At 46.8% G+C, this 27500-nt stretch overlaps 5 protein-coding genes across 6 annotated transcripts in view; 2 read left to right on the top strand and 3 right to left on the bottom strand.

Moving 5' to 3' along the window:
- The window catches only part of wbp1la (WW domain binding protein 1-like a), a gene marked incomplete at its 3' end in the record, with an annotated part of 5202 nt that extends 1042 nt beyond the window's left edge, over window positions 1–4160 (top strand). The window contains exons 2-5 of the mRNA XM_084460914.1: window positions 802–901; window positions 2754–2915; window positions 3358–3798; window positions 4117–4160. Coding sequence (XP_084317040.1) covers window positions 802–901; window positions 2754–2915; window positions 3358–3798; window positions 4117–4160 — 747 coding nt within the window. The remainder of the gene's footprint in view (window positions 1–801; window positions 902–2753; window positions 2916–3357; window positions 3799–4116) is intronic.
- pcgf6 (polycomb group ring finger 6) overlaps window positions 1–27500 on the bottom strand; it is a 50006-nt gene that overhangs the window by 2884 nt on the left and 19622 nt on the right. The gene's annotated exons all lie outside the window — the stretch shown is intronic.
- Window positions 5945–12793, bottom strand: cyp17a1 (cytochrome P450, family 17, subfamily A, polypeptide 1; the record flags this gene model as incomplete). Its single annotated transcript, XM_084460913.1, has 8 exons — window positions 5945–6225; window positions 6751–6854; window positions 7624–7793; window positions 7970–8188; window positions 8915–9001; window positions 9627–9862; window positions 11082–11220; window positions 12485–12793. 8 exons carry the CDS (start codon window positions 12791–12793, stop codon window positions 5945–5947), a joined length of 1545 nt encoding a protein of 514 aa, XP_084317039.1.
- borcs7 (BLOC-1 related complex subunit 7) lies at window positions 13545–15621 on the top strand (the record flags this gene model as incomplete). The annotated part of the gene is made up of 5 exons (XM_084460819.1): window positions 13545–13676; window positions 14267–14329; window positions 14693–14736; window positions 14823–14843; window positions 14972–15621. 5 exons carry the CDS (start codon window positions 13545–13547, stop codon window positions 15021–15023), a joined length of 312 nt encoding a protein of 103 aa, XP_084316945.1. The 3' UTR covers window positions 15024–15621.
- Window positions 19221–27500, bottom strand: part of nt5c2a (5'-nucleotidase, cytosolic IIa) — a 14816-nt gene continuing 6536 nt past the window's right edge. For both annotated transcript variants that reach the window (XM_084460826.1, XM_084460827.1), the window contains exons 7-17: window positions 26961–27054; window positions 26797–26850; window positions 26604–26687; window positions 24248–24289; window positions 23992–24099; window positions 23175–23241; window positions 21963–22133; window positions 21809–21860; window positions 21237–21297; window positions 20639–20815; window positions 19221–19490 (exon numbers count right to left, since the gene is read on the bottom strand). In XM_084460826.1, the coding sequence (XP_084316952.1) occupies window positions 19251–19490; window positions 20639–20815; window positions 21237–21297; window positions 21809–21860; window positions 21963–22133; window positions 23175–23241; window positions 23992–24099; window positions 24248–24289; window positions 26604–26687; window positions 26797–26850; window positions 26961–27054 (1150 nt within the window). In that variant the 3' untranslated portion in view covers window positions 19221–19250. The remainder of the gene's footprint in view (window positions 19491–20638; window positions 20816–21236; window positions 21298–21808; window positions 21861–21962; window positions 22134–23174; window positions 23242–23991; window positions 24100–24247; window positions 24290–26603; window positions 26688–26796; window positions 26851–26960; window positions 27055–27500) is intronic.

Here is a 27500-nt window from a genome sequence, read left to right as displayed (position 1 = left end):
GTGTGTGTGTGTGTGTGTGTGTGTGTGGTGTGTGAGTGAGTGTGTGAGTGTGTGTGGTGTGAGTACGTGCGTGTGGTGTGAGAGTGAGTGAGTGAGTGAGTGAGTGTGAGTGAGTGAGTGAGTGAGTGAGTGAGTGTGTGTGTGTGTGTGAGAGAGAGAGAGTGTGTGTGTGTGTGTGTGTGTGTGTGAGAGACAGAGAGTCTGTGAGTGTGCGCGTGTGTGTGTGTGTGAGAGAGAGTCTGAGTGAGTGTGTGTGTGAGAGAGACAGAGAGTCTGTGAGTGTGTGTGTGTGTGTGAGAGAGAGAGAGAGAGAGAGAGAGAGAGAGAGAGAGAGTCTGTGAGTGTGTGTGTGTGTGTGTGTGTGTGTGAGAGAGACAGAGAGTCTGTGAGTGTGTGTGCGTGTGTGTAGGGGTGTCTTGAGCTGGCCTCTGTCACCCCTGTTTACTTGCATTCCTTGGCACCGGGGCGGGGGTCTAAATCCAGGGGGGTCAGTGGTGAGTTTTAAATCAAGACTGCCTCAAGCTGCTCGCTACAGCGCTGAAGTTCAGTCCGTCGGCAGCGCATATCACAAACAAGCCTCCAACCCTTCCTTCCTCCTGCCTCACCCTCCTCTTCCTCCCTGACCGATGACACCATGCCCTTCGTATTAGGAATCAGACAGGTAATAATTCAAGGCAGCCTGTGAAATTAGTTCAGCGTTTAGAGTCAGAATGACGTGCGTGCGTGTTCGTACCGCCCCGTGCCCGACAACAATGTGGAAACACCGGATTCACTGTGTTGTGCTTTTCTTTCCCTCTCCAGAGCAAGCTGTGTCTGGGAGCCAACAACCAGAGCTATGTCTGCGCGTTCGGCCACTGCTGCGGAGAGTCCCAGTGTTGCAGCCACTACTACGAGCTCTGGTGTAAGTAGCCCGATCGAACCCACGCCTCCCTCGTTCCCTGTCCACTCCTCTGTCCCCCCAAGTGTCCCCCCAAGGGTGTGTTCCCTCAAACCTGTGTTGAAAGGTTCCTATCTTCACATCAGAGTTAAGATGGAGTCGGTGCAACCCACGCTTTAAGGAGGACGTTTCACGAAGCGCTCGACGCCATTCTGTCACGTTAGCGTCGGCCCGTTTAGCTCGAGTCAGGTCGGCGCTGGTTGTTTACTGGCTGTGCAAGTGAGCTGTTGGCAGCCGGGCCGCCGGTCTATCATGTTACCGCTGTAGCCGAGTGTCTTTTTTTAATACCTCACCGCTCACTGGGTCACGGTGACTTGTGTTTGTTGAAGCGGTTCATTTTTTTAGAGGTCGGTTTGTTTTGAATGAGTGACCCGAGTTGTCAGAAGTGTTTGAGAAGCGAGTGAGAATATCAGTGTTTTTTTGTGCATGTGTCTATGGTATTAGCGTGAATGTAATGCGTAGTGTGCTGTAGTGGTGGTAACACTAGTCTACCGACACCCTACACCACCTCCACTACGCTCTGCTACCTCGGGGCCATGGTCAAACCTACACCCCCCACCGATCCCTACGCTCTGCTACCTCGGGGCCATGGTCAAACCTACACCCCCCACCGATCCCTACGCTCTGCTACCTCGGGGCCATGGTCAAACCTACACCCCCCACCGATCCCTACGCTCTGCTACCTCGGGGCCATGGTCAAACCTACACCCCCAACCGGTCACTACGCTCTGCTACCTCGGGGCCATGGTCAAACCTACACCCCCCACCGATCCCTACGCTCTGCTACCTCGGGGGCCATGGTCAAACCTACACCACCTCCCGACCGCTACGCTCTACTACCTCGGGGCCATGGTCAAACCTACACCCCCTCCTGACCACTAAGCTCTGCTACCTCGGGGCCATGGTCAAACCTACACCCCCAACCGACCACTACGCTCTGCTACCTCGGGGCCATGGTCAAACCTACACCCCCAACCGATCCCTACGCTCTGCTACCTTTGGGCGATTGGTTGCCCCATCACTCCCAAGCCCCTACAGTCGATCAACACGGTCACGACTCTTTTCTGTCCAGGGAAAAAGAGTAGAGTCCGCACACTGGAGCATATACAAAATTCTACTTTTGTTGTAATCTTCAATCAATCAATCAATCAAAGCTTTATTTGTATGGCGCATTTCATACCCAGAGGCAACACAATGCGCTTTACAGAGAACAAGGGAGGTGGGCATACGACCCACCTCTACATATTCCAGAGGGAAGCAAAAAAACAGTATCACCCGGGGGTCAGATAAGTGAGCTGTAAAAATTCTTCCCTGACCCCTCTCAACAAGGCGACGAGCAAGCTCCAGGAGTATGTTTGTCTACCGGCTAAGAACATTTATAGAACAATAAATAACATTAAATTACATTTTCAGAGTAAGAGAGGCTAATAACATCATAGGAGAGACATGGCAAACAAAATCTTATATCAAAGTATATAATTTCTTACTTCCTGGAAAACGGTAGGTCACGTTCAATCACGACAACAGGTACCTTCGATTTTAGGCCAATAATCTCACGACATCCACCCGTCAATCAACGCTATCCTTCTATCGAATCTGTCTAAAGTTCTTAAAACCCGTCCACTTGTCAATGTTCCAATCAAATTCCTCTAAACATACGTCCCGCCCTCATAGCTTGTTTACGTCGGAAATACGTCAAACTACGGAAGTTAGATGATCTCAAACGTCCGTTTCAGTGCGACTTTAAATACAATGATTGTAAATGTCTTTGGGTCAAAGTGACATTAATGTAACGTGTGGTCCGTTCTCCCGGCAGGGTTCTGGTTGGTGTGGACCCTCATCATCATCCTGACCTGCTGCTGTGTGTGTCAGCACCGGCGCTCCAAGCAGCGCTTCCAACAGCGGCGCCGGCAGAACGAGATCAACCTCATCGCGTACAGAGAGGCCCACAACCACAGCCAGCTGCCCCTCTATCTCAGTGAGTGTCTCCGGGTCACCATCAGAGAGACCTGCTCCTCCTCTCTAACCCCTAACCCCTGACCCCTAACCCCTAACACCAGCCAGCTGACACTCATCTCCGACGCATCGTCATTGGCTGACATTCTCCTTGTTGACCACCATTGGCGAATACGATGGCATTCACCGATGGCAGTGGCCGATGTTTTGTGACGTATCAATTTTGGCTAAATTGTTTGCGGTCTGACTTGGCCAACAGTAGCCTACCCAACTGAGTGTGTCATCGGTGTGTCATCGGTGTGTCATCAGTGTGTCATCACCATCGGCCTGAACACTTCCCCTCTCTCATTACCACTAAGGAACTTCATGAGTGGGGGTGACGACATGTTTATTGTTTACATCTGGCTTGTTTACTCACCGATTTCTCTCTCTCTCTCTCTCTCTATCACTCTCTCATTCCTCAGGGTTCATACCAGACTACCTGCTGCCAGCCTATGAGGAGGTAGTCGAGCGCTCGGCCACGCCCCCCCCTCCTTACAGCCCCCTCCAGTTCTCCTCTCCGCCTGCCACCCCCTCAGACCGCCCCCTGACCCCGCCCCCCCAGACCCCGCCCCCTCAGACCTCTCAGAGCGGCGGCGGTGACGCGCCCCTGGACGACAGCGCCCCCCGCGTCACCTCCGACGGTCGCCTGGGCGACAAGGACCCGACGACGCCGGGCCGGTGCCGCCGCTTCACGGGGGATTCTGGGATAGAAGTCGACGGCCGGGAACTCTGGGAGCACAGCGGCATTCTGGGAAGGGAGGAGGAGGACGACGAGGAGGAGTACTGTGATTGGAGCAGCCCCCAGGGTCCAGCTGACACTGACGCAGACACGGACATCGTTAAAGACACAGACACACACATCAGTACAGACACAGACACACACGTCAGTACAGACACAGACACACACGTCACTAAAGACACAGACACACACATCACTAAAGACACAGACACACCTCAGCAGCCTCAGAGGTGATCCGATTGGCCGCGCTTAAAATGAAGCTGCAGGGCATTTGATAAATGAATGCACTATGGGTAATGTAGTCCTCGGTGCTCGGGTGTACTAGTGAGTGGATAGAGATGTGTGCTGGTATGTCTGTGAAAGCACACAGATGAGCTATGAAGTTTGATTTCATGTCTTCTGTAATGCCACAGTGCCATATGTAACCATATTTCCTTTCTAGAACAGAATATCTACGATGGCGTTCGAAACCCCTTCACCTTATAATCCACACAGCGTTCCCACAGGTCATGGGATTTCTGGAATATCATGGAATTGGAAAAAAAGTGTTTTCCAGACATGGAAAATCAAGGGATGTGATCGTTTGCTGGGCCAAGTCACGGAACATCAGGGATTTTTTTTTTCTTTCGTTTTTTATTATTTTTTATTAGGTTATTTCACGCATTTCCCGTATTGCTTGAGTGGTTGTTATGGTTACTTGGTTTTTCAGCTTCCTGCTTGTCGGCAGTTTTTTTCTGTTCATCACCGATCATGGAAATTCAGTTTCTTGGTCACTGAAAGTCAGTGGAAAGTCTGGGATTTTGACATTAGCCATAGAGTGGTAACCCTGTACCTAGCGAGGCTAGCTACACTGCTAACACTTCCACGTGGATTCACCAGTATGCCTACATATGCAAGGGATGTTGTTGTTTTTATAGAAAATGACATTTCAGAATCATTGCTTCACTATCACCCAGCATCAACCTGTATTTGAAATCCTCTCGATCTCTCTTCCATTTGATTGAGCTTGCCTGGAGCGCTTCACTTTCAGATGATTCCATTGGTTCCTTTAGACAGACGAGCTCAATCGATCACAGCAAGTACTTGAGATCATTGACAGTTGTGTGTCGACCTGGGTTTTCTCAGATGTTTCTTTAAAAAGCTGGATATTGAAATGCAAAGGTCGTTTCAGATGTGGAAGGTAGTAATATAATGAACAGAGCAGCTTCAGAGAGGGATAATGTACTGTACTGTACAGTATATTCTGTATATATATATATATATATAAGTAAGTATATATATATATATATACACTTCTCTCTGCAGCATGGCTGGTGTAACGTTAGTAGGTGTTGGTGGGTTAAGCTATTGGAGCAGTTCCCTGGTCCTATCTCATGGCATACTGTATATCTCCACTCTCTATCTGCTAAAAAATATATTTTTCTGTTTAATAAAAACATTTTGTACAAAACTATTCATGCTGGTAATTTTTAGCAGGATTGTTAGCCAGGCCGTGTGACATAATGACAGTTGGAACATTGCATTATTATATATTTGGTAGCACACTTCCTTTATTTTCTTCTGCAGATATTGACAGGAACAAAATGAGTATTTTGAAGTACATGTACCTACTGTACTCATCTTCCCATCAAACATTAAATAATGTTACTGTATACTAAACAGCAGTGATCTCTTGATTCAATTCAGTTTTGATTATTGGGGTCACAATTCTAAATCAAATCAATTATCGCCAATTCGATTCGGTTTTTGACTATTCGATTATGATAATGATGACATTTCCACCATTTGACTGCAGTAACTCATTAAAAACAGTAACACATTAAATATAGTAACTCATTAAATATAGTAACTCATTAAATACAGAGGGTCCCATAAGGGTACGGGAAACACAAATACATCCCAAGCACATCATTATTATGAAAACAGGATAAAATCCGAAAATACATCTTTAATCGCCAAGAATAGAATCGCAATTCTTACATGAAACTATTTTTGTTTCACCGCCCCAACTGTATACCGAAGGTCCCTAATATTTTAAAAGTATCTTTCATTGAGAGATACATTTAGATGATAAATAATTATACAAATGGGAAATAAAGTGTGCGGCAATATATTTACAGTATTGATACAGATATCACACAAAATGGCGTCATGATCAGGGATGTCTGGCTGGTTACAAGACTGGAGATGTAATGCATTGGCAACACGGGCAGCATCTGTTGACTTTTGTAGTTTTATGTGTGTGTGTGTGCGCATGATAGGGGCGTGTCTTAACGCAACACGGGCTTCCTATTCTCCCAGCATGCTCTGGGAGTGGCGTTCACCTTGTACTTCGCCGGCTGGAGGACGACCCCGAACTTGCCCTCCAGGCTGGGCAGGGGCTGGCCCGGCGGTACGGTCAGGCTGAAGCTCTGCAGGATCCAGGACAGGAAGAGGAAGAGCTCCATCTTGGCGAGGGTCTCCCCCAGACACACCCGGACCCCCGCCCCGAACGGCAGGTAGCTGGGCGAGGGGACGCAGAGGCCCGTCCCATCCTCGGTCAGGAACCGACCTGAGGGGACAACAAATCCAATCATATTTTTGTACAGTATAGAGCATTTCATACACAGAGGCAACGCAAGAGAGGAAGAGAGGGGTGAATGTACATAATGATCCTATCCCTAGTTTTCCAGAGGGAAGCAGAAACACAGTTCACCAGAGGGCCGGAAAAGGTGAAGCGTAAACATTCTTCCCTGAGCAAACTGCTGGAAAAAGCAATTCAGACGTGTTATGGATGTGTTATGGACGTGTTATGGACATGTTATGGACGTGTTGTGGACGTACATGTAGTTGACCACTATATATATGTTACCTGTCCCAGTTAACCATGTTAGGAGATCGATCAATCTATCTGTAGATTGATAGATAGATAGATAGATAGATACAACATATTCGCCTGACATGTATGTTATCTCACCAGGGTTGAACAGTTCATATTCTGATGTGTTTAATCTCACCAGGGTCGAACAGTTCATATTCTGATGTGTTTAATCTCACCAGGGTCGAACAGTTCATATTCTGATGTGTTTAATCTCACCAGGGTCGAACAGTTCCGGATTCTTCCATTCTTTCTCATCGTGGTGCAGAGCCCACAGGTTGATGATGACGCGAGCGCCTTTCCTCACGGTGAATTCCCCGATACTGCCACACACACAGACGTTGAAAATGTGAGTTTCAGATCAACTCTGAACGTTTTTGTCACGGTATATTTGTGTGAGAGAGTGAGAGTGTTAAGTGTGTGTGGGTGCACAAACAAACAACCTAACTACACACACCTAACTAACTATCTAACTTAACCCACCTAATTAAACCCACCTAACTAAACCCATCTAACTAAACCCATCTAACTAAACCCACCTAATTAAACCCACCTAACTAAACCCATCTAACTTAACCCACCTAATTAAACCCACCTAACTAAACCCATCTAACTTAACCCACCTAATTAAACCCACCTAACTAAACCCATCTAACTTAACCCACCTTATTAAACCCACCTAACTAAACCCATCTAACTTAACCCACCTAATTAAACCCACCTAATTAAACCCCCCTAACTAAACCCACCTAATTAAACCCATGAGGGATGAGTGTTTACCTGGCGTCTGTGAGGGCTACGTGAGGGATGAGTGTTTACCTGGCGTCTGTGACGGCTACGTGATGGATGAGAGTTTACCTGGCGTCTGTGAGGGCTACGTGAGGGATGAGTGTTTACCTGGCGTCTGTGAGGGCTACGTGAGGGATGAGTGTTTACCTGGCGTCTGTGACGGCTACGTGAGGGATGAGTGTTTACCTGGCGTCTGTGAGGGCTACGTGAGGGATGAGTGTTTACTTGGCGTCTGTGACGGCTACGTGAGGGATGAGTGTTTACCTGGCGTCTGTGAGGGCTACGTGAGGGATGAGAGTTTACCTGGCGTCTGTGACGGCCACGTGAGGGATGAGTAACGGGGCCACAGGCCGGATGCGGAGCACTTCTCTGATGGTGGCCTCCAGGTACGGCAGACTGCCCCGGTCACTGAGCTGGGGGGCTCTGTCCCCCCCGACCTGACCGTCCAACTCCTCCTGAATACGCTTCTGCACCTGATCACACACACACACACACACACACACACACACACACACACACACACATACAATCAGATATGTCTTATACATATCTCCTGTTTGGAAGTAGAGATCCGACACACACACAAACACACACACACACACACACACACACACACACACACACACACACACACTACGGGTTCAGCCACCTGTGGGTGATGGATGAGGTAGGCTATGGCCCATTTGAGCACCGTCGTCGTGGTTTCCACCCCGGCTCCGAAAATGTCCCCCACGGTCATGAGCAGGTGGTCCTCGGTGAGAGTGACCGTCTCCGTGCCGATCTCGGCCGTGTTGTGGTTCTCCGCGTTGCGCTGGGCTCTCAGGAGACCGTCCAGTAGGTCTCTCTGGACATGGTCACTGTAGTCTGCCTGTGAGGAGGTAAATGGACGGCACTTATATAGCGCTTTTCCACCTTAGCGGCACTCAAAGCGCTTTACAACGGCCTCTCATTCACCCATTCACACACACATTCACACACCAATGGCGGTAGCTGCCATGCAAGGTGCTAACCTGCTCATTGGGAGCAATTTGGGGTTAGGTGTCTTGCTCAAGGACACTTCGACATGTGGACAGTCGGAGCTGGGATTCGAACCACTGACCCTTCGATCACTGAACGACCCGCTCTACCAACTGAGCTACAGCCGCCCCGGCATCATCCCTTCACATGTCAGTCTGCTGGGCTGAGGTCTAGACAGGGCAGTCGTACTGCTGGTCATATCTGAGGTCAAGAGAGGTCAGTCATACTGCTGGTCATATCTGAGGTCAAGAGAGGTCATATCTGAGGTCAAGAGAGGTCAGTCATACTGCTGGTCATACCTGAGGTCAAGAGAGGTCATACCTGAGGTCAAGAGAGGTCAGTCATACTGCTGGTCATATCTGAGGTCAAGAGAGGTCATACCTGAGGTCAAGAGAGGTCATATCTGAGGTCAAGAGAGGTCATATCTGAGGTCCAGAGAGGTCATATCTGAGGTCAAGAGAGGTCATCTCTGAGGTCAAGAGAGGTCAGTCCTACTGCTGGTCATATCTGAGGTCAAGAGAGGTCATATCTGAGGTCAGGAGAGGTCATATCTGAGGTCAAGAGAGGTCAGTCCTACCTTGTGCTGTTCGTATTTGGTCTGAAGGAGGCGGTCTCTGGTTGACACACACTGCTTTAGCCGGTCAAGGTCGGCGTTTGGAAACACCTGAGAGTGAGAGAGAGCGAGAGAGAACAAGAAGACTATGGCTGCGTTCCGAATCGCATACTACCCTACTACTGTACATAGTACGCCAAAACAGGATGTAGTATGTCCCAATACATAGTATGCCACATGCAGTATGGCAAAAATACCAGGATGTCCTACTACATCCGGTCGTATTTCGCAGTATGCAAGCCAGCAGGCTTTTCTGGCTATTCTGACCCACAATCCTGTGCGCAGCGGAAATGTGCGTCACATGTGCGAGTCGTGACAGCTGTAGACGAAGGTCGTGTTATGGACGGCGACGGATGTGGGCTAATTTCAAGGCGCAATGTTATGACAAGGTAGTATGTCCCAATTGGATGCCTACTGCTTGCAAAGTACGTACTTTCTAAGGGCAGCTGTAGTAGGTACTGGTAGTAAGTAGTAGAAGTATGCGATTAGGAACGCAGCCTATGTTACATCTAATTGCCCTTCTTCACTTCCTGCTGTTCATTTGGTGAGGACAGGAAGTGGTCATACGCTGAACGTCCTACCCATTCTAACGCAGCAACGGAGGACAGAACGAGAGGAATTTGTCACCCATAAGTTGTGACATAATACTTTCTCTCTTTGTTGTGACTGGCGTTACCTGCAGCCAGGGGAAGATGTCCACCAGGCTGTCCTTGGCCACCGTGTCGACGATGCCCTGGCTGTACTGAAGCATGGCCTCGAACTCCGGGTCGCCGCGGCGGTAGGAGGAGCTAAAGCAGAGCGAGCACACCACGTTGGTGACGGCGCGCGTCAGCTCGGGGAACAGGTCCAGCGCCGCGCTCCCCTCCGACAGCTGACCCAGCATCTCGCACAGAGACTGGGCGTGCTGGCAGACTGGGAGGGGTGGAGAGAGAGAGAGAGAGAGAGAGAGAGGAGGGGAGGGGTGGAGGGAGAGAGAGAGAGAGAGAGGAGGGGTGGAGGGAGAGAGAGAGAGAGAGAGAGAGGATGGGAGGGGTGGAGGGAGAGAGAGAGAGAGAGAGGAGGGGTGGAGGGAGAGAGAGAGAGGATGGGAGGGGTGGAGGGAGAGAGAGAGAGAGAGAGAGAGGATGGGATGGGTGGAGGGAGAGAGAGAGAGAGAGAGAGAGAGGATGGGAGGGGTGGAGGGAGAGAGAGAGAGGAGGGGTGGAGGGAGAGAGAGAGGATGGGAGGGGTGGAGGGAGAGATGGAGGATGGGAGGGATGGAGGGAGAGAGAGAGGATGGGAGGGGTGGAGAGAGAGAGAGATAGAGAGAGAGAGGATGGGAGGGGTGGAGGGAGAGAGAGAGGATGGGAGGGGTGGAGGGAGAGAGAGAGGATGGGAGGGGTGGAGAGAGAGAGAGAGAGAGAGAGGATGGGAGGGGTGGAGAGAGAGAGATAGAGAGAGAGAGGATGGGAGGGGTGGAGGGAGAGAGAGAGGATGGGAGGGGTGGAGAGAGAGAGAGAGAGAGAGAGGATGGGAGGGGTGGAGAGAGAGAGAGATAGAGAGAGAGAGGATGGGAGGGGTGGAGGGAGAGAGAGAGGATGGGAGGGGTGGAGAGAGAGAGAGAGAGAGAGGATGGGAGGGGTGGAGAGAGAGAGAGATAGAGAGAGAGGATGGGAGGGGTGGAGGGAGAGAGAGAGGATGGGAGGGGTGGAGGGAGAGAGAGAGGATGGGAGGGGTGGAGGGAGAGAGAGAGAGAGAGGGGAGGGGTGGAGGGAGAGAGAGAGAGAGAGAGAGAGAGGATGGGAGGGGTGGAGAGAGAAAGAGAGAGAGAGGGGAGGGGTGGAGGGAGAGAGAGAGAGAGAGGATAGGAGGGGTGGAGAGAGAGAGAGAGAGGATAGGAGGGGTGGAGAGAGAGAGAGAGAGGATAGGAGGGAGACAGAGAAGAGGGGAGGGAGAGGAGAGAGTGGATGGGCGAGGGAGGATGGGCGAGGCAGGAGGAGTGTGGAGGAGAGAGGGAAGAGGGGACGACAGACATGGGAGAGAGGAGAGAGTTTATAGGGAGAGAGAGTCAAAGAAAGAGTCATGAGGTCAGTTTGATTTTGCCGTTAAGAATGGAAAAGGCAACAGGAAGTAAAAACAGTTGGGAACTCACTGATGTGCTCAATGGAGGCCGAGCCCTCTCCAAACATGCACAGCGCTCCGTGCACGATCTTGCGGTGAAATCTCCAAGTGGCACTGCAGTCCGCAAACGCAATGTCTTTACCACCCCTGGTCAACAGGTCTGTGGTCACCTTGAGAGGCATAGACATACAAATAGTAAGGTGGAAGTAAAAAATAATATTATAACAATATATACAGTATACAAGGCATATAGTATAGCCTATAAGGGACTATGTTTCGGACATCAAGGCCAAGGTTAAAACGTGCAGTTGTAGCTGATCTATGTTTTCATGCATCAAGACAGGAGGCAAATAGATTAAAGTCGCACTGAAACGGACGTTTGAGATCATCTAACTTCCGTAGTTTGACGTATTTCCGACGCAAACAAGCTATGAGGGCGGGACGTGTGTTTAGAGGAATTTGATTGGAACATTGACAAGTGGACGGGTTTTAAGAACTTTAGACAGATTCGATAGAAGGATAGCGTTGATTGACGGGTGGATGTCGTGAGATTATTGGCCTAAAATCGAAGGTACCTGTTGTCGTCATTGCACGTGACCTACCGTTTTCCAGGAAGAAATTATATACTTTGATATAAGATTACAACAAAAGTAGAATTTTGTAATTCTTTTGACATACATCGTTGAATAGGTGAACACTATGACTAATTATGTGAACCAAAATGGGACAGAATGCTTTTTTCATTTCAGTGCGACTTTAAGGCTAGATAGGGCTGACTTGGATTGATGGAGGTCATTCTTTTATTTGATGAACCAAGTCCCACAATGTCTTGCCTACAAGTTCAAAATAGGCTTTATATTGTATGTTTTAATCCTTTTTACTCTTATATTGTTGGCTACAGTACATTTTGCAATTTGGGAGTGCATTTTGTCGTGATACTACGTAGGCTACATGATCATTTGGATTATTATATAAGGTTTATAATGTGATTAACCTGGATGGGGACATTCGTGGGGGGTGGGGGGTGTTGCGCAATCACTAGCTAATTGTCTACATGTGGGCTGAGGAACTCTGCGTGGGATTTTCAGAGTTCCTTCTGGAAAAACCCAAAACAAACCATCATCTCCCTCACCAAAAAAGCACAACAGATGATGTAGCCTACTGTAAAAAAAAAAAAAAAACATCTATAGTTGTAGCCTATATTAATCCTCGCATTCATTCTAGTCAGAAAACGGACATTTAGACATCAATTGAATAATTAGTAATTAATTAATAAATTTAGAACAGCTGCTCAAACAACTCCAAAGTTAAGAGACCTGCACAAGTAAGTAAGTAAGTAAGCTTTATTTATATAGCGCCCTTCACAGCACGGATGCACAGAGTGCTTAACAGTAATAAATTAAAATACAAAATACTGTACATTCACCAACTCACTGTTCTGGGTCTTCCACCAAACGTCTTCCCCTTCTTGAGCAGCACCTCCTTTGCGTGCGTGTGATGGTTGACCACTACGACCGTGTGCGCGCCCATGAGGAGCGTGAACGTGCGTCCGTACTGCTCCTGCAGCGCGTGGAGGAGGAGGTGCGGCGGGAGCGCGCTCCAGAGACTCAGCAGGGAGCCGATGAGCGGGAGCGCGGGGAGGTGCGGGGGGCCCCCAGGGGCCAGGGACCTCCGGAGCTTCTCCTGCAGGAGGAGAGCTAGAACAAACACGGATAGTACACAGATGCATAAGAACCAAGACATTGTGGTCGTTACCGATCACGGGATAACCACCACAGAGGCGTGAGAGAGGGCCACGGGGGGTTTTTAAGCCGCTCCTTCAATGCCATCAGCGAGGGACGGGGGGTGGAAGCCGCTCCTTCAATGCCATCACCTTGACCCGGAATAATCTTTTGCGGTTCTTGCCAAATCAAACAAGATAATGTACTTTGATGCACTGAATAATTTAGGTCAGAGTTTTGGGCTCATGGATTTGTTTAAAAAAAATCTTTTTTTATTTTTTAGAAGAACATTTTTATGTTATCTTTTAAAATGTCAATAATATCTCTCAACTATAGGCCTACATTTTTTTCTTATCCAGATAAATGGTTAAAAAAAAACGTCATACATTTTCAATAGAAAGATAACTGATAGACTTTTTAGTTGGTTGATTTTTACATCTTTTTTTGGAAGGGGGGGGGGGTATTTTATAAGTGCTAGCTTTTAAAATGTCAATAGCCTTATATCCCTCAACTAGGCCTGTATTTATTTCTTATTCGGATACTTAAATTGTCAACAGAAAGATGATTGATAGTCTGAATTTTAGTCTGACCATGGTCATGGCTTTTATTATCAAATTAACATTTTTCAGTTTAAAGATGATATTTCCCCCTTTATAATCTTTTTGCCAACATGCGTGGATTCAATTAACACAATTATGAAATGAAACTTAATTAAAACGCTGGTAGCACTAACCCGCGTCCCCTCTCGCTTTCCGTAGTTCCTCAAAACAACCATGGCGTCCTCTGATCCGCAGCCCAGGTTCGGTCAGTCTGTCAAAGGTCTCCTGTCCGATAAAGTGGGCTCCTGTAGCGGGGATGTGATCGCCCTGACCCGGCAGGTGCTAAAGGGATCCCGTAGTCAAGAGGTAAACAAATAAAACCACTTCTTTATTGACTTGCATCCTTTTGAAACGTGTATCTGAAGCTTATTAGCTAGGAGGCTAGTGCTAGGTAATAATATAATAATATGATCCTCTCCTACACACACTACTCAATCCTTTCCTCCAAATGCAATGTATATACGAGGGGAATCACACAAGGACAGCTTAAAATAGCTTTACTGTAGTGATACAACTATATTCACCATTCATTCAACTATAAACATTGAATACATACATGTGCATGTGTGATGAACTTGTGTTTTTCTGTCACTGGTTCGTTTGACCCATGTTAAGGGATTGTCCAGGGCTGGATTCGAACCTGCAACCTTGCGTTTGCAAGTCAGATGTGCTAAGAACTACGCCAAAAGTGATATCATCCTATGCAGGGTTGCTAGTACATCCTTTATACTAGGGGAGTGAGTCTCACTACTGGACGACTACTCTACATTAGCCTCCTCGTTACACATGCCATGTGAAACAATAAAGACTTCTTCTTTCTCTCTGTGTAGAAAGCACGCTAGGGAGTTGGTTCACTATGAGTTTCTCCAGTAATTCATAGCGATGTGTTTTTACAGCTGCTTGGTCAAGCCGCCAGGAATATGGTCATTCAGGAGGATGCCATTCTGCACTCGGAAGATGTGAGTAGCGTCTGGTCCACATTGGTTGCTGACTATCCGTGCTTTTATATTAAACTAACTCTAATCACGTGATTTTATTTCCCTGACCCTCATTAGTAAAGACTGGTGTGAGCATATAGTCTTGAAAAAGGCTACAGTGAGCAAATAAGCAACATCACCCTAGAATTTCTACAGCTCACTTATCTGGCCCCTGGGTGATACTGTTTTTTTGCTTCCCTCTGGAATATGTAGAGAGTGGGTCGTATGCCCACCTCCCTTGTTCTCTGTAAAGCGCATTGTGTTGCCTCTGGGTATGAAATGCGCTATACAAATAAAGCTTTGATTGATTGATAGATTCTAACATGATTCCTCCCTGATTTACAGAGCCTAAGAAAAATGTCCATCATCACAACACATCTGCAGTATCAGTAAGTCCCCCGGTGTTCCCAATCTTGGCTGTGAGCAGGAAATAATAACCAGACTTATCACTCACTGTCTCTCTTTTATCACACAGACAAGAGGCCATTCAAAAGAAGTAAGTCAAAATATAAACCAGGAATGTTTACAAAAGGATTTGCATCATTGTCGCAGTAGGAAGTCATAACACGGTTTGACAACACGGATCAGATCAGTAAATGAAACGCTTTCTCCTTCTCTTCCTAGTGTGGAACACTCGAAAAACCTTCAGGATCAACTCAGACACTTGTTGAAGTGATGTCAGCGCTGAGAATGAACGAATGAATGTGAATGAATGTTGGTGGTGGTCGGAGGGGCCGTAGGCGCTGATTGGCAGCCATGCTTCTGTCAGTCTGCCCCAGGGCAGCTGTGGCTACAGATGTATCTGACCACCACCGGTATGACTGTCTGAATGAATACTGGACTCTGTAAAGCGCTCTGGGTATCATGAAGGGCGCTATATAAATCCAAATTGATTGAGCACTGAGATGCTGAAATCCAAGAACAGCATCTACATATTTGCCTTTGATGGATTCGGAAGATCCAAATAAACCCTGATCCCAATGCGACGTTCATTTCTGGGCACACTGTTGCATTCTGGGATCCTCTTGTCGACAGAGTTGTCTAGACACCCAGACCAAAAAACAAACCACTCATTCTATTGACATCGGGCCACAACAAGAAGGCTTGAGAAAGTATGACAATGAAATTGGTTATTTTATTTATTAATTTGTCTTCAGTGATGTTATTTGCATATCGCTTTTGTCTTATTAAAAAGAGCAGATTGGTTGACTGTCATTTCAGTGTTGTGTTTTTGTTCTGACTTAATTGTTCTCCCAATATTGGGTGTCAAATAGCAACTTGATGTACATTGATGTTATTTGTTTTAAAAAGTGTAATAAAGTGTATCTAACTGCAACTTGATGTACATTGATGTTATTCGTTTTAAAAAGTGTAATAAAGTGTATCTAACTGCATAAGATTTGGATCAAACCCAGATTACAAATTCTTGCTTCATACTACTTGACCAATATGGGGATGAAACTGTCGCTAAGCATGCTGGGAACGAGGCGTCATCATGGGGTGATCAGCAGCATGGCGGTGAGAGGCTACGGTATAAGTGCGTAGTCTTCCCGAGAGGGTCTTCGGTGCGTGAGACGTTGCCAGGGTGACTATCAGACCTCGGAAGGCTAAACAGCTGCTTGTCCTCGAGAGTGACCCTGGCGGTCCATCTGTCTCCACACCTCCTCCCAACACTCGTTGAATATCTGCTGTATTGATTGGCGGGGGAGAGGGGGGGGGGTGTGGCTCAGTAGGTAGAGCAGGTTGTCCGATGATCGTTGGGTCGGGGGTTCGAATCCCGCCTACTGTCCACATGTCAAAGTGTCCTTGGGCAAAGACACTGAACCCCAAATTCAATGAGCAGGCTGGCTCCTTGTATTATGCATTATGACTGTAGATTGTATTTATTTTGGGGGTTATAGAGATGAACGGCAGCCTGTGTTTTAGTACTGCACATACTGTGTTATCCTTACCTATCTACTCCCATACTCTGTGTGGATATGTATGCTGTCTGAAAGCTGCTGAAAGAAATCAAATTCCCCCTTTGGGGATCAATAAAGGCTCGTATCGTATCGGTTGAGGCCTGCGGTTCGGAATAAGGAACCTTGAGCTTGAGAATGTTCTTCCTCCAGCAGGAATGTGGTCTTATCAGCCTCAAGGCCTCCGGGTGGCGTGACAAGGGCCCATGGCCTCAGAGGCTGGACAAAAATCAAATTCTGCAATTCTGCTCCTCCCTGCAATAACAAAATGGCAGCAAAGATATCAAATCAGGAGGCCTCGGCAGCCAATAGACTTATTGGACTTTAACCATTTTCATCTGAAGTTATGTTGCCAAAGCAGTCATGAGATGGATCAATGCAAATGCTCAAATGTACTATGACATAACACATGGTAATGGGACTGCACTTATATAGCGCTTTTATCCAAAGCGCTTTACAATTGGCCTCTCATTCACCCATTCATTCACACACCAATGGCGGAAGCTGCCATGCAAGGTGCCAGCCTGCTCGTTGGAAGCAATTTGGGGTTGTGTCTTGCCCATGGAGACTTCGAGATGTGGACGGGAGGAGGCGGGATTCGAACCGTCGACCCCTGCGATCATTGGACGACCCGCTCTACCACTGAGCCACAGCCGGGAGTACATGGAGGGAGTCCATTACTTGGGAAGATGCTGTTTGTCGCCCCCTGCTGGAACATTATGGGAGTGGATGGAGCATCTGGGATTAAGTTGTAAAGTGACTCATTGAATGACAGGGAGAAAATACTGGCTATGCTTTATTTGACATTAAAAAGGACATACCCCCAATTAACACTTAGTAACATGGTTGGAAACATAATTCAAAAACAGCAGAACATGCATAGACAAAGTAACATTAAGGAAAGCAATTCTCAAAAGAAATCTCATGAGATACCTGGGTACAGTTTACTATTTTAGGTAGTAAGTCGTTTTTGTTTCTCACTGCAACAGACCATGCAAATCATGTGTTACTACATGAAAAATCTGACAGATTTTATTTTAAAGGATTAAGTTCCATTTACTTTATACAGGAGTTCAAATCCCACATCTGACATTTCATCTGAATGAACAGTTTGATGCAGTCAGACCCAAACAATAAAATACAACCAAGAAACAGCCTCCACATCTTTATTCAACAATAAAACAAACCTCCCTTTGCATCCGACATAATACCTTTGAACGACCTTTGACCCACATTGGGGGGAGTTAAAAATAAACTAGAAATAGGCTAAGGCAACTTGAACCAGTTCATGGGTCATGGTTAAATGCAAACGCGTATGCATATATGTGCATAGTCAACACATAGTGTAAGTAACGAGGTACATTAAAACAAGTCTGTACCTCGATGAAAGCTGAAATTAAAGGATTATTCTGAGTGTGTGACTGTCCATATTGTTGAAACTGGTCACTAAGAGATGATACGTGCTAATATTTTGTGGATTCAACGACAAACGGCGATACAGTGTTTGGCAAAAGTCAAAGCTTTAGCCTGTATGTTTCCCATCGGTGACTATCTGATAACATCTCAGCATCGGCGTGATCGATAGTTAGCTCAACGGACAAAGGCAGGTGAGACATGCGGCATTTCCAGAACTGAGGCAGCATCATGTCACTAACTAGCAAGCGGCTTCAACTCCCTGCTGTCCTCTTTCTCTCGGTCACACATCATCAAAATAAACTGACCACTGACCACACCCAATCAGCAGCGAGCGGGTCTAAGCAGCAGCGACCGTCTCAGACAGCTGAGCGATGCACGTTTCACACAAAAAGGCGACATGTTGCTTATATACGTGCTTCCCAGTACAGTGTGGATGGCGGGGTCCAGAGATGTACAGTACAAAGCTACAGAACAGTAACCCTGAGTGCTGTCCACTTCACACTGGAAATGATTGGCTGAGCACAGCTGTGATGCAATGAATTCTGGGAAAAGTAGTCTATTGCACAGCATTGGGGGGGGTGTTTCAGGCTAGGTGAATTGGGGGGGGGGTCTTCCCAGTGTGAGTAACCAGACCCCAGTACAGGATTTCAACTGCGGCTGGCTATATGACTTTGAACTCGTTGCTGTGTGTAATATGATATTTGTATTTTTCGCATTCCTCCCGACAGCTGTGAAGTGCCACGGCGGCCATCTTTACACGTGCGCACGCACTCGCCCTCCTTTAAAAAAATACTTCTGTAGCTGTTTACAGATAAACTCACTATACTACCCATACTGTCCTGTCCGTCTAGTACACATAGTACTCCTTATAAACTGCAATCATGTGCCCTCCAGGGGGTCAAAGCAGTAACCAAAGTGTCCTTGCTAATTTAGTGCACTAGGTCCGCAAATGACTTCCAATAAAGCTTCGACTTTGGCACAATGACCGCTAGGGGGCAGTAGTGGGTTGGAGTGCACGGTTTGTCACTGTGATAGAGGGCGAGCCGTGTTTTCGAGACGGCACAGGCCGGGCGTGGGGTGAAGCAGGGAGCCCCAGTCACTCAACCATCTTCCGTGGTTTCGGGCGGCGCGGCGCCCCCCGTTAAAAGTCGCTCCGGAGCGCGTCTGGAATTCGACTCGGACGAGAAAAGGAAATGTTTTGGCGAGCCTCGCTTGGATCTATACAGGTCTAATGAGAATGTGTTTACCGTAGAGGCCTACCCATGAGAGGGAACGCCCAAACCTCCAATCTCCTCTCTCCTTATTCTGTCTATCATTCTTTACAGTGACCTTGGTAAACAACATACTTTAGCCACCCAACGCAGAATACACCTGCCCCTGGGGACACACCTACAGTACATGTACAGTAGAGCCAGTGTTGACCTATTCTTCCGTGATAGAGAAGAGAGATGAGCCGATCCTGGATGAGCACGACCTCTCCTGTCCTCCCCTCTCCTCTTCCACCCCTCCCTGCCTGCCACCCTCCCCCTCTACTCCTCCTCCTCCTCCTCCTCCTCTTCGTCGTCGTCCTCGTCGTGGCAGTGCGTGATCTCCTGGGGCGTCTGGGGGAACAGGTTCGGGGGCTGGATCTCGCTGACGGAGCGCGTCAGCTGGTGCCGCTTGCACTCGAACTCCAGCAGGTCCACGGAGTGGCGGTTGCGCGTGGCCAGCGGCGACTCGGTGTCGTTGATTTCCACGTGTTCGTGCTCCACCGTCGACTCGTGGGGCATCTGGGTGGCGTGGCGTGGGGGGGGGGGGAGGGGAGGGAGGCGTAGCGTGGCGTTTGGGGGAGGGAGGGGGGGAGGGAGGCGTGGCGGGGTAAACAGATTGCAGACGTGTTATATCGTAGGTGAACCCAGACTCGGAGAATACGGGCTGGCTTATAGGAGTGTGACGAGATATCGTTCTGCGAAATATCGCGATATAAAAACGTGATGATGGTGATATGCATCGTTGAGATGAGAAACTGTCTCGTAACCCACCCGTTACTTATTAAGTGACTTTGGGCGCCCAGAAAATGTTTTGGGTGCCCAGAAAATGTTTCGGGTGGCGCGTGTGGAGGGGTTTGTTTGTTTGTCTGTTAGCAAGTTTGTCTGCTAAAAACGACAGACAACAAAGCCAGCTCCCTGTGTGTGTGTGCTAGAGACGAGCGGTTTGGACTGGGGGGTGTGTGGGGAGGGGAGAGCCCGGAGTACACCGCACCGCCCCCCCGCCACCTGCAACCCAAGGGGGGGCGCCAGAGAGCCACCCGAACACGGCCGCCCATTCACCTCCAGTCATTTTTTTTGGACCGTTTATTTCTCTTTCTCTTTTGAATAAAATACTATTTTTCCATTGTATATTCATCATTCAGATTTTGTTAAAAATATTGTTATAATATCGTATTGATATCGTGATCCCGATATCGTGTATCGTATCGTGAGCTCAGTGTATCATCACACCCCTACTCGCTTATATACTACAGTAATGTGCACACACACTAGGGCTGGGTTTAAAAAATCGATTCATTGATTCTGAATCGATTCTGAATCAAATGATTCAGAATCGATTCATGAATCCCAAAATCGATCTTTTATTTAATGAATGAATGAATAAATTAAGGAATGAATAGTTCATCAATTCATTCAATGATTCATTCATTCATTTTTGTAAATCAGTATGGATACCCAGCCCTAGTATTGATGTGTTGCATAACTTGGCAGTCATGTAATTAAGGTTACAGCTAAAAAAAACAGGTTTTAGTAACACTAACCGAATCGAATCGTGATAATCGATTCCAAACCTTGTGAATCGGAATCGAATCGATTCTTGAAATTCGACTCGATACCCAGCCCTAACACACACACACACACACGCACGCACACACGCACACACTCACCAGGACGTGCGCGGCCCTGAACAGGTAGCTGAAGGGGTAGTAGAGCAGGTTGATGAAGGAGGCGGCGTAGAGGTCGGCGTAGCGCATGACCTGGGAGGCGAACAGGGTCTGTCTGGAGCCGCTGCGGAACAGGCTTCCCATCATCCCGTAGCACATGTCCATGTCATGGGTCACTTTCTGGAGGAGGGAGGGAGGGAGAGAGGGAGGGAGGGAGAGAGCAGTTAAGTCATGGGTCACTTTCTGGACGAGGGAGGGAGAGAGGGAGGGAGGGAGAGATGGAGGGAGGGAGGGAGGGAGGGAGGGAGGGAGGGAGGGAGGGAGGGAGGGAGGGAGGGAGAGATGGAGGGAGGGAGGGAGGGAGGGAGAGAGAGAGGGGTGTTTTGGACCGCTACTTTTAAGGACCCTCCACAGCAGCGATAGGTGACAATTGGACAATAGGTCAGGTGTGACTGGCTATCAAATTGAGTGAAAATGGGATCAAAATCAAAAATAAATGTATATAATGTAAATGTTGTCTTTGTGTGTTTGTGTGTGTGTGTGTGTGTGTGTGTGTGTGTCTGTGTGTGTGTGTGTGTGTGTGTGTGTGTGTGTAGTGCACCTTGATCCGCCGCTGCAGGGAGCTGATATCCGGCCTCTCGTTGCTGCTGCTGTCCAGATGTCTGTGGAGAGACCACGTCAGTAGATCTCTCTAGACCACCCACGTCAGTAGATCACTATCACTCAATCAAAGCTTTATTTGTATAGCGCATTTCATACCCAGAGGCAACACAATGTGCTTTACAGAGAACAAGGGAGGTGGGCATACGACCCACTCTCTACATATTCCAGAGGGAAGCAAAAAAACAGTAATCACCCGTGGGCCAGATAAGTGAGCTGTAAACATTCTTCCCTGACCCCTCTCAACAAGGCGATCGAGCAAGCTCCTGGAGTATGTTTGTCTACCGGCTAAGAACATTTATAAAGCAATAAATAACATTAAATTACATTTTCAGAGTAAGAGAAGCTAATAACATCATAGGAGAGACATGGCAAACATACTACAGACCACCCATGTCAGTAGATCACTACAGACCTCTTCCATCTGCATGTGACTGTGCCCAGGCCTACTGGCTAGGCTAGACTAGACTAGACGAGGCCAGATACAAGACCAGCAGGTCCAGGATGACTCACTTGTAGAGCTCTGCCAGGAAGATGTCCAGAGACTGCAGCTCCTCGAACAGGGCTGGAAGACAGGAGCTGGATTAATATACTGATCTACATACTGTGTGTGTGTGTGTGTGTGTGTGTGTGTGTGTGTGTGTGTGTGTGTGTGTGTGTGACTCACAGCTCTTGTCGGTCCAGACGTGCAGCTCCTGGGCCAGCTCCGGGATCACCAGGAACGTCCTCCAGCCTTGGCGCTTCTTGGACTTAAGGATGTCCCCGAAGATGTGGTCCCCGATGTAGACGATGTCCTTCCCCTTGGCCCCCAGCAGGTCACACACGATATCTGAGGAGCCTGCGAGAGGAGAGAGCAGGAGTATATATATATATTTGACATACATTTTCAAAATAGATTTCAAAATAATCAGAAATTCTGACTTTTTTCTCAGAAGTTATTTCTGACTTTAATCTCAGAAATTCTGACTTTAATCTCAGAAGTTATTTCTGACTTACTTACACTCTGAGTTGGTGTGTGTAGTGAGTGAGTGAGTGTGTGTGTGTAGTGAGTGTGTGTGTGTGTGTAGTGAGTGAGTGTGTGTGTGTAGTGAGTTGGTGTGTGTAGTGAGTGAGTTGGTGTGTGTAGTGAGTGAGTTGGTGTGTGTAGTGAGTTGGTGTGTGTAGTGAGTGAGTGTGTGTAGTGAGTGTGTGTGTGTAGTGAGTGTGTGTGTGTAGTGTGTGTGTGTGTGTGTAGTGAGTGTGTGTGTAGTGAGTGTGTGTGTAGTGAGAGGTACCTCCAGAGTAGACGATGCCGTGCTGCAGGGGTCCGGTGTACGTGTGTGTATAGTGAGTGTGTGTGTGTAGTGAGTGTGTGTAGTGAGTGTGTGTGTATAGTGAGTGTGTGTGTAGTGAGTGTGTGTGTAGTGAGAGGTACCTCCAGAGTAGACGATGCCGTGCTGCAGGGGTCCGGTGTACGTGTGTGTGTAGTGAGTGTGTGTGTAGTGAGTGTGTGTGTAGTGAGTGTGTGTGTAGTGAGTGTGTGTATAGTGAGTGTGTGTGTAGTGTGTGTGTGTAGTGAGTGTGTGTGTAGTGAGTGAGTGTGTGTGTAGTGAGTGTGTGTGTAGTGAGTGTGTGTATAGTGAGTGTGTGTGTAGTGTGTGTGTGTAGTGAGTGTGTGTGTAGTGAGTGAGTGTGTGTGTAGTGTGTGTGTGTGTAGTGAGAGGTACCTCCAGAGTAGACGATGCCGTGTTGCAGGGGTCCGGTGTACGTGTGTGTGTAGTGAGTGTGTGTGTAGTGAGTGTGTGTGTGTGTGTAGTGAGTGTGTGTAGTGAGTGAGTGTGTGTGTGTAGTGAGTTGGTGTGTGTGTGTATAGTGAGTGTGTGTGTGTAGTGAGAGGTACCTCCAGAGTAGACGATGCCGTGCTGCAGGGGTCCGGTGTACGTGCCGATCTTCAGACGTCCCGAGATCTGCGGCCAGCACAGTCGAGAGGTCAAGGGTCGTGATCACCCAGCACAGTCGAGAGGTCAAGGGTCATGATCACCCAGCACAGTCGAGAGGTCAAGGGTCATGATCACCCAGCACAGTCGAGAGGTCAAGGGTCATGATCACCCAGCACAGTCGGGAGGTCAAGGGTCATGATCACCCAGCACAGTCGAGAGGTCATGGGTCATGATCACCCAGCACAGTCGAGAGGTCAAGGGTCATGATCACCCAGCACAGTCGAGAGGTCAAGGGTCATGATCACCCAGCACAGTCGGGAGGTCAAGGGTCATGATCACCCAGCAGTCGAGAGGTCAAGGGTCGTGATCACCCAGCACAGTCGAGAGGTCAAGGGTCGTGATCACCCAGCACAGTCGAGAGGTCATGGGTCGTGATCACCCAGCACAGTCGAGAGGTCAAGGGTCGTGATCAACACACACGTTCATGCGTGTTCAGAAACAAAGAAATGTTCATTTCTCTACATCATAAACACAGACATGCTCATGTATATTCATCTCTCTTTCTCTCACACACACACACACACACACACACACACACACACACACACACACATAAACAGACATGTTCATGCGTGTTCATAAACAAACAATGTAAATTTCTCTACATAATAAACACAGACATGCTCATGTGTATTCATCTCTCTTTCTCACACACACACACACACACACACACACACACACGCACACGCACACGCACACACACAATCGGGGACTGACCGTGTCAACCTGACGTAGCACCGTTCCCTCCCCGAAGAACACAGGCTTGCGGGCGTCCACCAAAATGAGGTCAAAGTAGGAATGCCAGGGCCGATGGGGCATGCCTATCTGCAACACACACACACACACACACACACACACACACACACACACACACACACACACACACACACACACACACACACACACACTTAGCATGCTCTGTACTGATGTTGATCTATGATAGGTATTGATTAAAAAGTTGAGCTTGTCTTACCTTCGGCCCATGAGGGAAGTCAAACAGGTAGGTCATGATTTTCTACGATGATAAAAAGACAGGATTGATGAACGTTGTTGGTATATAGTGTATACTGTATAGTGAATGTGATTGATAAGGTAACATTGTTGGTATACTGTATAGTGAATGTGATTGATAAGGTAACATTGTTGGTATACTGTATAGTGAATGTGATTGATAAGGTAACATTGTTGGTATACTGTATAGTGAATGTGATTGATAAGGTAACATTGTTGGTGAAAGCCATGGATAACGTAAATATTGTTGGTGAATGTGATTGATAAGGTAATGTTGTGGGTATATAGTGAATGTGATTGATAAGGTTACATTGTTGGTATACTGTATAGTGAATATGATTGATGAAATAACGTTATGGGTGTAGTAAATGTGATTGATGAGGTAACGTTATGGGTATAGTAATGTGATTGATGAGGCAACGTTATGGGTATAATAAATGTGATTGATGAGGTAACGTTATGGGTGTAGTAAATGTGATTGATGAGGTAATGTGGGTATAGTAAATGTGATTGATGAGGTAATGTGGGTATAGTAAATGTGATTGATGAGGTAATGTGGGTTTAGTAAATGTGATTGATGAGGTAACGGTGTGGGTGTAGTAAATGTGATTGATGAGGTAACGGTGTGGGTGTAGTAAATGTGATTGATGAGGTAATGTGGGTATAGTAATGTGATTGATGAGGTAATGTTATGGTTATAGTAATGTGATTGATGAGGTAATGTTATGGGTATAGTAATGTGATTGATGAGGTAATGTTATGGGTATAGTAATGTGATTGATGAGGTAATGTTATGGGTATAGTAATGTGATTGATGAGGTAACGTTATGGGTGTAGTAAATGTGATTGATGAGGTAATGTTATGGGTATAGTAATGTGATTGATGAGGTAATGGTGTGGGTGTAGTAAATGTGATTGATGAGGTAATGTGGGTATAGTAATGTGATTGATGAGGTAATGTTATGGGTATAGTAATGTGATTGATGAGGTAATGTTATGGGTATAGTAATGTGATTGATGAGGTAACGTTATGGGTGTAGTAAATGTGATTGATGAGGTAATGTTATGGGTATAGTAATGTGATTGATGAGGTAATGTTATGGGTATAGTAATGTGATTGATGAGGTAACGTTATGGGTATAGTAATGTGATTGATGAGGTAACGTTAAGGGTGTAGTAATGTGATTGATGAGGTAACGTGGGTATAGTAATGTGATTGATGAGGTAATGTTATGGGTATAGTAATGTGATTGATGAGGTAATGTTGTGGGTATAGTAATGTGATTGATGAGGTAACGTTATGGGTATAGTAATGTGATTGATGAGGTAATGTTATGGGTATAGTAATGTGATTGATGAGGTAACGTTATGGGTGTAGTAATGTGATTGATGAGGTAACGTTATGGGTGTAGTAATGTGATTGATGAGGTAATGTTGTGGGTATAGTAATGTGATTGATGAGGTAACGTTATGGGTATAGTAATGTGATTGATGAGGTAACGTTATGGGTGTAGTAATGTGATTGATGAGGTAATGTGGGTGTAGTAAATGTGATTGATGTTATGGGTATAGTAATGTGATTGATGAGGTAACGTTACGGGTGTAGTAATGTGATTGATGAGGTAATGTGGGTGTAGTAATGTGATTGATGAGGTAATGTGGGTGTAGTAATGTGATTGATGAGGTAATGTGGGTGTAGTAAATGTGATTGATGCGGTAATGTTATGGGTGTAGTAATGTGATTGAGGTAACGTTATGGGTATATTAAATGTGATTGATGAGGTAACGTGGGTATATTAAATGTGATTGATGAGGTAACGTTATGGGTGTAGTAAATGTGATTGATGTTATGGGTGTAGTAATGTGATTGATGTTATGGGTATAGTAATGTGATTGATGTTATGGGTGTAGTAATGTAATTGATGTTATGGGTATAGTAATGTGATTTATGTTATGGGTGTAGTAATGTGATTGATGTTATGGGTGTAGTAAATGTGATTGATGTTATGGGTATAGTAATGCGATTGATGTTATGGGTGTAGTAATGTGATTGATGTTATGGGTGTAGTAAATGTGATTGATGTTATGGGTATAGTAATGTAATTGATGTTATGGGTATAGTAATGTGATTGATGTTATGGGTGTAGTAAATGTGATTGATGTTATGGGGGTAGTAAATGTGATTGATGTTATGGGGGTAGTAAATGTGATTGATGTTATGGGGGTAGTAAATGTGATTGATGTTATGGGGGTAGTAAATGTGATTGATGTTATGGGTGTAGTAATGTGATTGGAGCAGCAGGGCCGTGTGGTGTCACCTCTGTGTATTTGTAGTCACTGTTGGTGGCCAGGAACACCTTGGCCACCTCGTTCATCCGACTCAGCAAGAGAGGGAGCTTCCCCTTGGGAAGAGAAGAAAAGAGTGCTCCCAATCAGGTCCAGACCAGAGTTAGCTTACAAGCTAGGCGGTCTCTCTGGACACTCACACTCACACTCGACAAGCGTACTTACATCCTTAACCACATACTTCTCCAGGTTCTCAACCGTCTTTTCTTTCAGAGTTCCCTGAAGGAGGTTGGGTGACAACAAACATCGAATGAGGACTTCTGGTGACACTATGAGAAACATCTTAGGGATAAGAGTAAGTCCTAAATAGGGACTTAAGTCTGCGTCACCTTGAAGTGGACCCAGTCGACAGCGTCTCGGACGTCCTGGAACATGCTCTTGTAGGACATGAAGAGATCTCCGTCCTTAAAACCTGCGTCGCAGCTAAGAGCAGAATAAAGACTCACATATCCATCATTTCCAAAACGTTCCCACTCTACGTCCGACCGATGAGCAGGAAGTGGATAAATGTGTTGGGAAAAAAATGAGTAACCATAACAACCACTCATGCAATTAGGGAAAGGCGTGAAATGACCCGATGAAGAAGACTACTGCGTGGAAAATATGATATTTTGATAAATGGCAACTCAAATATAAATGTGCTACAAACAAAATTCCCTGATATTCCTTGATTTCCAAAAATGATCAAATCCCCTTACTTTCCACGTCTGGAATAGACTTTTAAAAATTCCGTGATATTCCAGAAATTCCATGACCCATCGGGACCCTGTGATTGGTTCAGATACTGTAGATCCAGCATCGGTGCAAATGTGGTGGTGCTGTGTGGAGGTGGAGGTGGAGGGCAGCTGTGTGGGGGTGGAGGGCAGCTG

Source organism: Borostomias antarcticus (assembly GCF_949987555.1).
Source record: "Borostomias antarcticus genome assembly, chromosome: 34".
In the NCBI taxonomy this organism is placed as follows: Eukaryota; Metazoa; Chordata; class Actinopteri; order Stomiiformes; family Stomiidae; genus Borostomias; species Borostomias antarcticus.
Note: the sequence above shows the minus strand (reverse complement) of the source record. Positions and strands in the feature narration are given on the sequence as shown.